Source organism: Dreissena polymorpha, chromosome 2 (assembly GCF_020536995.1).
Source record: "Dreissena polymorpha isolate Duluth1 chromosome 2, UMN_Dpol_1.0, whole genome shotgun sequence".
Classification (NCBI taxonomy): domain Eukaryota; kingdom Metazoa; phylum Mollusca; class Bivalvia; order Myida; family Dreissenidae; genus Dreissena; species Dreissena polymorpha.
In genome coordinates, this window is record NC_068356.1 from 2,553,547 (window position 1) to 2,565,220 (window position 11,674).

The 11,674-nt window shown below is 35.2% G+C and overlaps 1 protein-coding gene across 1 annotated transcript in view; it reads right to left on the bottom strand.

Moving 5' to 3' along the window:
• LOC127865522 (uncharacterized) overlaps positions 1-2,455 on the bottom strand; it is a 13,599-nt gene extending 11,144 nt beyond the window's left edge. The window contains exons 1-2 of the mRNA XM_052405369.1: positions 2,361-2,455; positions 886-893 (exon numbers count right to left, since the gene is read on the bottom strand). Coding sequence (XP_052261329.1) covers positions 886-893; positions 2,361-2,455 — 103 coding nt within the window. The remainder of the gene's footprint in view (positions 1-885; positions 894-2,360) is intronic.
• Positions 2,456-11,674: the final 9,219 nt, after the last annotated feature.

Genomic DNA, 11,674 nt, shown 5'->3' on the forward strand with positions numbered 1-11,674 from the left:
TTGACCTTTGAACTCAAAGTGAGAACCTTGCACTTAGAGACAGAACGTAAATTTTTTTTCGCATGACACACCAAACTATGATTTGAACAAATGTACCAAGTAATTTTAAAATCTCACAATGAATGCATAGTTATGGCCAAGACACGATCATTATGGCAATTTTTTACCTTTGGAACTGACAAAGTGGTGACCTTGACGTTGCAGATATCGACGTAATTCTTTCGCATGGCACACCGTCCAATGATGGTGAACAAATGTGCCAAATGTTTCTAAAATCTCAAAATGAACTACATAGTTATGGCCCTGACAAGCTCATTTATAATTGTTCCGTCCGCCCGCCGACATTCACCAATCTAATAACCAGTGTTTTCCTTCGGAAAACCTGGTTAACAACCATGCATATAGGCTTCATTGTAGTAAATTCAATTTCAATAGATTTATGAAGGGAAAAAATACCCTTAAACTTATATAAGTCTGACTTGTATGTCTGCTGACAAAAGTATATGTAAATTTTACTTTTGGCTTGTTAAGCTCTCAAAGTAACTTAGAAGATAACTGTGTTTTGCTGGTAATATTTTACCTTCAATAGCCTCCAAGCAAAAGTTCCCAGGCATAAACTATTTCCTCCTGTGCTGCACTGTTATTAGACCCTTCAATGCTGTATTCATAGCTGCACAGTTCGTCAAACACACTTTGTGCCAGAGCTCTTTGGGAGTGGCAAAGGACTGGCTTAAATGCTTCCCCGTTGTGTTTGACTAGCTCCCACAGTCTCCCTCATTCATCCCATCAATGAATTGGCTGATTACAGCAGATGTTCTGGAAAGATGGTTATTATACATAAGGCATACGGAAAACAAGAGGGCCAAAAGGCTCAAGGTCACTCACCTAAGGGCCTGGGATGAAAAGCCCAAGTATATTATAGCCATATTAAGAAAACTACCACACACAATGGGGGTGCTTTTTAACCCATCAAAGCTATTTTCAACTCATGTAATACAGTGCTCAAAATGTTCAACACAATATGACTGTACAGCAAAGTTGGCCAAAATAATATGCCCATGGATATTGTCATCCAAGAGTATCAAATCAAAAACTGTTGAACGAAGAGAGCTTAAAAGAGCAATCTGGTAAATATTTGACAATTCAGGCGTCATAACTAATTTAGTTCCTGATATAGCTGGTTATCAAGCTTGGTAAAGTAATTATTTCTACTACAAACACTGTCACCAAGTTCACAAAGTAAATAGGATATATTAATCAAATATTTTAGAGAGTGGACACCTTGCAGGCAACAACCCATCATTCAACAAGGGCGTATTAAAATGGTTCACTCTAACGTTATGCAACATGTTTCTTTAAAAGGATGGTCAACCAGATTGCTATATATCAAGAAAAAGAAGAAAAGTTCTAAAATACCGTATTTTTAACAATTATTAGTTATATTGATTAAAATATCGAGACTGGTAATATAACATTACTTGAAACATGTTTTTAAGTTTCATATTTTCAGTATATTCGGTAGTAAAAAGAGTATGTCTAACAGGTAATTTGGAGAGTTATGTTGTTGTTGTTGCTATATTTTGTGAAACTACGAGCATTGCTTATATAAAGTAGAAAATACAACTATAAGTTTATGCTCATGGATGGCCGAGTGGTCAAAATGGGAGACGTTTTACTCCAGGACTCCAGGGGTCAGTGGGTCGAGCCCTGTGAGGGTTCTTTTTTTATTTTTTTTTATTTATTCTTGATTTATTTACTGAAGATTTTTAGATCCATTAATGAAATTATCCATATAAAGCATTTAATGATGGTATTTAGAACTTTTCTTTTTTCGTGATATATAGCATCTGATTGACCATCCCTTAAAGAGTAAACCATCATAAAAGAAAATTGAATACCTTTGGTCTAAATGTAAGGGATGTAGAAAATAGAAAATTACACAGTGAAAGCCTGTTATTAACACACATGTAAGGTGAAAAGTGTTACATGTTTTTATAGTCAATATCATGACTTGTTTTGGTGCCAAAATATCAATAGCGATCATATTAAAATAGATGTCAAAATCATGTTTATTAGTAGAAAAAGGTGAAAGAGGTCCATTACAATTGACAATTGACAGTTTAATGTTTCAACTGTTTTACAAGTATAAGAAGACTACAAATAATAAATGTTGTTTCACAAGCATGGGCAAATAGGTCAACTTCAGGATAATATCAATATTTTATGTCTTTATAACGTTTAATCAAGTTACTGATAATTTTCTGCCGATATTTAGTATTGCAATTACATTACAATACAGGTAGTTATCTCACTTGTAGAAAACATGATATTTAATAATCATGTTTTGACATCCTCCTTACTGTCCAAGATCATGCGATAAGCATTGATTCCTAATGTCAGTCAGCCAGTCTCCAAATGTCACCAGGAACTGGTCCCTCTCGTCTGATGTAGACATTTGTTCAAAACTGTCATGCAAACAAGAATAAAATTTATCTCAATGGATGACTACTTGCACACTTCATGTACACACGTGTAACGGGCATAGGGCTATATGATGATGTATGTATATGGAATTCATGTAGGTGCAACTGAAGTTCCAAAGTATCAATGGGCATTCAGGGATAAGTTGGAAGCAGAAACCACAACATGAAAACCCCATAATCTATAAAAGTAAGTAACTGGATAAAGGTCAAAGTCATTAGGCGTCCAAATTTAAATTCCACCAAAATAAACTTAAACAAGATGCAAAAAATGAAGGGATATCTTCAAAAATGTAGGCAAATAAGTCAATTATGGTAAATAAGATGCAGTGATCAGTAATTGCATATGTTCCAAGCCCGATGCTTGATAGGAAACATTGTGAAAAAATAATTAGATCAAGATCAAATCGGGGCTGGGTGAGATTGTGGATTGGGAATGATTCCAGGCAACAACTGCTAAAATTGAAAAGCCTTATATCAAGCAGTGCTAATCAACTTACCTTGGAGGAACAAACAGACATGTCAGTCGTTTATTCGGTTAGAAATCAGACCGAAAAGTATTGTTTATAATGAGAGCAGTGGTGACTGACCTATCGAAATATCATGACAAATTGGATGGGTACTTAACATTGCATATTGACAATTTTACAAAAAAGTATGTATAAATGACAACTTCAATATATTCGTCAACTGTTTTCAATCGTCATTGTCAAGTCACGACCCTTTTCGTCCCGATTGCTTGACAAAATGATTTATCAGCCCATCACTACATACAATCGCTATATGGCCCGCCACATACACATATAGGTCACTGGGTCAATGTTAAGGTTCCTTTAATTAACAATTTTCGGAAATGGACCAGAACGAATGGTTGAACATTCACAAATTGATGTGAGCATTATAACAAAAGCTCCACTTTATTGTTTGAATAGTGAAGTTAAATTGAAAATCCACATGCCGATCATTTTTGTTAATTGTCGATGACTAAATTGACTGTAGGTCAAATAGACCTTTATATTCGTATAAAATCCACCCATGAGTCATCAAGTAACACTCGGGTATTAAGCAGTTCACACAGATCATACCACATACTAATAGTGCAGTCAACATTACAAACAGTATACCTTATCCAAGCAGTCTCTTATGTCCTCTGCAAGAATTCGTGATGGGGAGTAATGTCCCCTTTATGACCTTACATCAAGTTGAACATTTGACTATTCACGAGGTGGATACCTGGGCCATCCTGAACAAGCAACAAAGCCACCTATTTGTTGTACTGCCGTTTTTCAACAAGATTGAGATTATGTGTAATTTTTTTTCTTCCGTCTGGCCCTTTGAAAAACGCTTAATTGTGCATCTCTGATAAGGCTAATCTGTGAAACAAACTAGAATGTGTCGTTATCACAATAATACAATATGTATTCTAAAAGTTTTACCTCAGAAATTATATATATAGGCTTAAGTGATGCACCAGACATCAGTATTGTCATATCTATACTATATACTACAAACACGGCTATTTCAGCAGTTTTATAGCTGTAATTGGGCTATGTTCTCAATAGTAAAACAAACATTTATTACCCAAATTCAGTAAAATAAATTTGCAATAGACAGTTTGACCTTTGAAAATATAGAAACAAAGTAGTTTTTAAGTGTAGTAAAATTGTTTGAATTGAACTAATAACCAACAAAAAATGTGTCCAAAGAACATAGATGCCCCCTTTCTATGTTTCTGATATTTCTAAAAGGGCAACAACTTTTTTTATGGAAAATGCAGCATCAAATTCCTGACTTAATGCACATCTATACTTTGTCTATGGCAAGGTTCCACCTGATTCAAACTCCTGGTTTAAGAGGTTTTGCGTTCACAAGAAATGTTCATATAAAAACCGGTAATGTCAAAGTATCAAAGGGCCATAATTTCTGAATGAGAAATGCAACATCAAATTCATGCATATCTACCCATCATCAGCGAAATTCTCTTAAAGTTTCACCAGATTAACCCCAGTGATTATGAGAATTCAACATAACTTTGGAAGGACTAGAAGAAATGCAATACAAATGCGTGTTTGTCATTTCATGGCAGAACCTTTAAATTATAAAATATACAAAAATGATGAATCACCGATTTTATTTTTAATTATTATTTTGACAGCTTATCTGAAGAACTCTTTTTCTCGGCCCCCATGGTCATCGACTATTTCTCCAGCAAATTTAACAAACAGTTCCTGCTTCAGATTTATGTTTCTTTCTAAGGTACGAATAGCACTCTGGAGTGGTTTTTCAGCAAAGCATGACACATCTAGTCTGACCATTGTCCATTTAGTGTTCCCTAACTTGCCTGCCATCATCTTCAACACTAAAAAAAAATAAATTAGTTATTTTTTACTATATAAAGCTTACCATCAAAATATACCTGGAAAATGTAAAAAATCAAAGTTTAACAGAGTGTGTAGTATTTTATTGGTTACGACTGTATCCAATACCACATAATGGATTGAGAGATATATGTTTATACCTAAATGTGATTCATTCAATTGCACGATACCCCCTTAACAAGTCCAGAATACCCTTAAAGGTAATTTTGTTTTGTTTTTGTTGTGGGGAAACACTACTTTAATACTTAATTTCATATGTGCTTATTTTGAATCACTGCTTAAATAAACCTTGTTGAAATTGTCTATGGGTTACTGCTTTGTTTTTCCACATCTTCATTATCCATCACTTCAATAGCTTCCTGGGCTGTCAAACCAGTCCTAGAACAAGTTTATAACAAATGCGTTTATAGGCAAATTTTCAAGCATCAACTTAGGTAAAAACTATTCTGATTATCTGCGGCCTGAGTAAAATAACAGTACATTTCGGGAATAATCAAGCACAATGAAGAAAAATCCATTCAAGAAGTAATGTCAATAAATATAAATAAAACATGAGATTGCCAAGCAAAATTGTCCTCTACCGGTGAAACTCAACCATTGTCAGTATCTTTTTTTATTTTTTTATTTTATATTTGTTGCCATAGCAACAAGAATTCTCGACGTAGGAACAAAATGAAATGACGTTCATAATCTCCATATTGCCATCAATCCATGTTTCAAGTTTCATGAAAAAGTATGAAGAACTTTTAAAGTTATCGCAGGATCCAGAAAAGTGTGACAGACTGACAGACTGACTGACAGACAGAGCGCAAACCATAAGTCCCCTCCGGTTTCATCGGTAGGGGACTATAAATATCAATGTACCAGTGTTTTCCTCAGTACTTTGGGAATGGTACTAAAACCAGTCCAAATATGGACAATAAGTATTGTTTTGTACTAAATTGGGAATTTTAAGACAGGAAGCATAACTGGCAAAAAATACAAGAAACAGGGACATACATAGTGGACCGCTGTGAGGAGTTGGTTGCTAGAGCGCGACGACGATGCAAACTCAGTCGGTGTCGTGGATGAAATGTTATCTTAAACAAAACACTTAGTAGATTCCACATTTACGAAAGTAGGATATAAGCATGTATGTATGCAAATTAATTGAATTACTTTTCCTAGTTGCGAACATTTTAGTCCCAACAATATAATATGGAGTTTGTAGAGACAACTAAATGATGCTACAAACAAAGCTCTACAGGTCTTTTCTTCATGTAATTGATTACTTTTATTAACTTCCAGGGGTGTCGGTTGCGGGGCTTCAGCCCAATATTTCAGCAAGCCCCTGTTTTGGGGCAACAAGGTTTTAAGTCTGAGAATTTTGTTTTATTGTTCAAACGGAGACGAAATCTCTACAGGAGTTGTCCACGCAGTGTAGCAACACCAGTGGTTAAATGGATCATTATTAGTGACCTGTGCTGACCACTGTCGACCTTGCTTAACAATCTGTAAAGTGAAACAAAATAAGTATCTTTGTGTCGTATGAACGAATCTGCATAAAACTCAATTTAGATTCACATTGTAAATCGAATTATTCCTGTCGTCAGTTGTCAAAACGAAAGTTCGGTTGATATTCAAAAGCATTAAATATCTCTTTCCGGGATATTTTTTTCAATATGTTGATGCTGCATTAACGAATATACGTGTATATGAAGTGAAAACACCATAAATAAACATCGTTGCGATAGACACCTATAAACTGTTAGATGCACATAATATCACTTAAACGTTAGTTCATTTTTGTTGTTGCAGAATTTATATATGTCGTGCATTAATTTATGACATCAATCTTAACTTGTTATATCTAATATAAATCTAAATTAGCATAAATTATATTGTTTCACATGTTTTTCATTAAAGTAAACGCTTGCATTTATTCGGCTACTGCCGTTTGCATATTTTTGCTTCTGACGTTTGCCATTCCTAAACGTACTACTGACGTTTACCATATTTGTTTTCACTCTTTAAACGTTTATTTAATATCTGGTAGATATTTGTGTTTGATTATGCATAGACATATGTAATATATGTACGTCCGGTAAAGCATAGACAGTTCTGTGATCGTTAATTTTCGAGAACACTGACTCTTTGTAATTTTACTACTGACGTTTGCTTCTTAAATGAAATTTTGCGCCGAAGTGTTCTCGAAAACCAGAGCAACACACAAAACGCGTGATATACCGATCGAAAGCTATATGCATGCCATATTGCCTGCACTAGGTCGTATGAAAGTCAGAGGATGATCAGCAAACATATTTGAAAAAAGCCTACCTTGCGCGGCTGTTCGTTGTCATAAAATGACTACTGACGTTGACTTTTGTGGTCACGTGACAGTTTTTGTTCATTTACAGTGAAAGCTGTGTTTGTGAAACACAATGCCCCCTACTGCGGTTTGAGAACAGACAGACAGACAGACAGACAGACAGACAGACAGACAGACAGACAGACAGACAGACAGACACAGACAGACAGACCCAAAACAATTTACCCCTTGATCATTCGATATGGGGGCATAAAAAGGACAAAAGCAAAAGTTATGGGTCTTATGCACTGTACTTTCCATCAATTAGATCCATCTTCCAATGAAGTTTGAAGTTAATATCTCTTATACTGTTTTAGCCATGGCCCAATACAATATAAGAGTCTAAATAAACAAAGGGCAATAACGTGTAGTACAACAACTAGAATTATGGCTTATAAGCTCTGCCTTTGCAAGTTGATATCTCTTTGGAACATGCCCTTAGCAAAATTAAGTCCTGCAGCCGACAAGAATAAAATAACACTTCGCCTATCAGGCAACTAAAAAAAGGTTGTCAAGCAAAACAAAGACCCCTGGACGACGAACAGCCGGTCATCACAATAGCTCACCTTGAGCATTTTGTGCACCGGAAAGTTGACAAGTTTAAACAAAACAAACTTTAATTCAAATACAGTTTGTGTTACTTATTATCATACATCTGGATCTAGAGAAACCAATTCTTGACTTGAACTTGTGTTGCTCGTATGTGTTTCTGGTGTTGACACATTTGGTGAAGAGGAAGCTCCAAAAGTTGTCATCCTACTGCTACTCAATTCAAACACAGATGATAGACAAGGCAGCTCATCTTCAGATGATTCTGACCATTGTGTCTGAAATACCAAAAAAGCTACAAGTTTTAAGACATACATAGTTCGTGTAATTGCAGTGGCCCAGTACAGGAATTGTCAAATAAAAATCACTTTGATTTCGAGTTATATAAACAAGATAGCCATGATAGCTCATATCGATCATCGCCTGGCCTATGTTTTGTTTTACAATTTGGTACAAAACAATATTCCCAAAGTACTGGAAAAAAAACACTGAAATCACATAATATTACAGTGCTCCAGCTAGGATTTGAAAAGGGCAGGAGGGCTTTTTTGTCAAAAGGGCACTTTCTACGCGCAGTATTTTGTCAAAAGGGCACTTTCGACGCGAATTTTTTTGTAAAAAGGGACACGTACGAGCGCGCGGGTGTTTCTGGAATGCTTCCTATTGCATGTTAATTTATATGTTATAAATAATTGTATTACTCCCATTATTATTAAACCATTCAAATATAATGTCTACAATGAGGATTAAAGTAATTACAATGTAATAAGTGATTTATGAATAATCATATGTAAACAAAATAAAAAAAATATTTGATTTTTTTTTGGGAGGGGGGGGGAGGGAGGGGGCAGGGCGGAGGTTCGGGGGGGGGGGGTGGGCGGGGCGGAGGTTCGGGAGGGCAGGAGGCGGCGCCCTTCGATTTAGGCCTAGCTGGAGCACTGATATTATGTATCTTACCTCTGATCTCATTTGAGTGAGAAGTTTGTTCCGTGTGTATAAATGCAGACGTAACACTTTCAACTGACTGTCTTTGTACAGATCTTCCATATTTTTTATCTTCTTCTATGCTATCCCCTTTAAAGTCTTTATTTCACAAATAACATTCATAATTGCCCAAGCTTCGAAATTCCTCCCGGGAAAAATGTGGCTGTTACCACAATCAATAGTTCCCCAACTGTTATAGCTTTATAAGTTTGAAAATGTCTTGTGCCACTACCATTCTGCGCTTTGACTTGTTTGTACCTTTGGCACGTGCAGTTTATCCAGCCCAATTATATGGCACGATACTTTTTCAAACCATTTTTATTTCCTGTTGATTTAGAATTTCACCTTCTTCCTAGTTGATGCATTGAGCAATTTGCTGAAAAAAATAATTCACAGTTTATAAAAGATATTGGATACATGATTTAATAAATTAAGGGTTTAAGCAAGCTCTATTCTGCATCCTACTGCTGACCTTTAGAGCAAGCTACAAACATCAGGATCATACTTACAAAAAATGGCTAAAGAACATCCCTTTACAAAATGACAATGCTCATGTATGCTAAACATGGTATGACTATGAAAAGTAAAGGCTACCGTGGCTTTTTGTAAAGGCTCAGGGGAAGAGGTCCTAGCCTTTGTATATGGGTGGGTGGGGGGAAATAGTGTGTTAAAACTAAAAAGGGGATAATTTTCATGCGATGCTACTCATGATGGAATGACATTTCCAGGCGATAGTTTCATTTTGGGGTAAACATGCATGAATATTAAAGAAAATGTCTGAGGGGAGATGTACTATATATATATATATATATATATATATATATATATATATATATATATATATATATATATATATATATGTAGCATATATTAGGCTACAGCTATAGAATTAACAAGCAAATTCGTTGAATTGATATCCCCCGCGAATATGCTTCTGGACACAAAAGTGTTATATTTGACACTCAAAAAAGCATTTTTTAATATACAAAGGGCCATAACTCCATTATTAACCGATATTGTACACTGCCATTTAGCGTGCATCATCCTCTTATTGATATACATACTCATACCAAGTTTTAATGAAATCCGCCAAAGCACTTTCAAGATATGGCTCCGGACGGACGGACGGAAAGACGGACGGACAACGCCAAAACAATATCCCTCCGCCTATGGCGGGGGATAAAAAAACCTGGCTACTTTTATGCCAAATGCAGATGATTAATTAGGTTTATAGAACATTACAAATACGCCACAAATAAACCAATGGAAGTTAACAACATGATGGCCCTATTTCGGTTTTCTGTGGAGCTGTTTCATGCCAAATATTTATGCTGAAAATCTCATGGTTTCCGAGAAGATTTGTAAAGTTTTATTTTAGTAAAACACATTTGCCCTAGATTAAAGCAAGAATATACGATTTTTTATATGTGTTAAATTTTAATATATTGATAAAATATGTTATAATAACACAAAATAGGCAAGACAAATTACAAATTGAAGACGAATTTCATAAAATGCAGCAAATAATAATTAGCGCCCCGAGCCGATAGTGACGAAGATAATTTGTACATATTTTCCTATAATAACCCAAGCATTCGTCTTTTTAGCTAGTGTTCGTGTGTCGTATGAATAGATATCGTTGCAGAAATTTAAAATGACCGTTAAACTAAATTTAGATTCACAGCGTACATGCATGATATACAGGCTGGCGAAATTGACTGTACAGCCTTTTTTCGATTTCATAATTAAATATCTGGCTTGTTTCGCATTTTTCGACACATGTTCTTGTTAACTTTTTTTTAAAATTTATATTAAAATATATGTTTACTAAGTTTTTTACACATTGTATATAAATTAATTAATATTGGACAAAATCGTATAATCTCGATTTAAAGCTCACTTTGACTCCTGAGGCACAGTTTGAACAATTATTGTAGAGGTCCTCTAGATGATTGTTCAGGCCAAATATTTATGCTCTAGTCCTTGTGGTTTCGGCGAAGAAGAGATTTAAAGTTTTCACTATATACATATCATATATAGAAATCACATTTGCACCAAGGGTGGTGAACATTTGATCCCAAAGGCATTACTTGGACAATCTTGACCACTAGACATGTTTCATGTTTCATGCAATATATGAAAGCTCTAGGCCTTTTTGTTTCGGAGAATGTTTTGTTATGTTTTCAATATAAACATATAAAGAAAACACAGTTGCCCCAGTAAGACAATGCTTTTTTCAGCAGGCCACTATTTTTTTCACAAGTTAAACATGATTCATTTTCTATGTGTACAATAATCAACAGTCAAATCTACTTTACCTCGGACAAAGGGAGGCACACACTCACGCACAGAAGGATGGACACATGCACAGAAAGTCTTATCGCTATATGCCTTCCGCATCTTAAGATATCGGAACCATACAAAGATGAAATACCTACAATATTTGGGGGGTGTAACAGGAAATATACTTTTAAATTAGGGCCATAAAATAGGTTAAGAACAATAAGGCGATTCTATAACTGAATGCAAGATCTATGAATATTTTGTGTACTGTAATAATTTTACACATCGGAAATTTAATTAGGTTGTTTCAGAGTTAGACTCTTTTTTACTTTTGATCCTGGCAAAAGCCATTAAGGCGATCCGATCACCATATGCCGGAACGTTCAGTGCCAACTCCTCATCACTCATGACCAACACTGCATTGCAGGCAATCAGCAACCATAAAAAATGCAGTGTGTTAAATATGCCTTAAAAAATACAGTTGTTTGGGGTATAAGGATATTTAGTGAGTAAGAGATATTTCTTAGTCTACACTTTTTGAAACAAAAACATTTTCCATGGCATGCGTTGTTGTTTTCTACATGAACAGGGCTTTTTTTCGCTCGGGGTAAGCCTGAGTCATTTATGGGAGAAAATAGCACGTGAAAACCAAA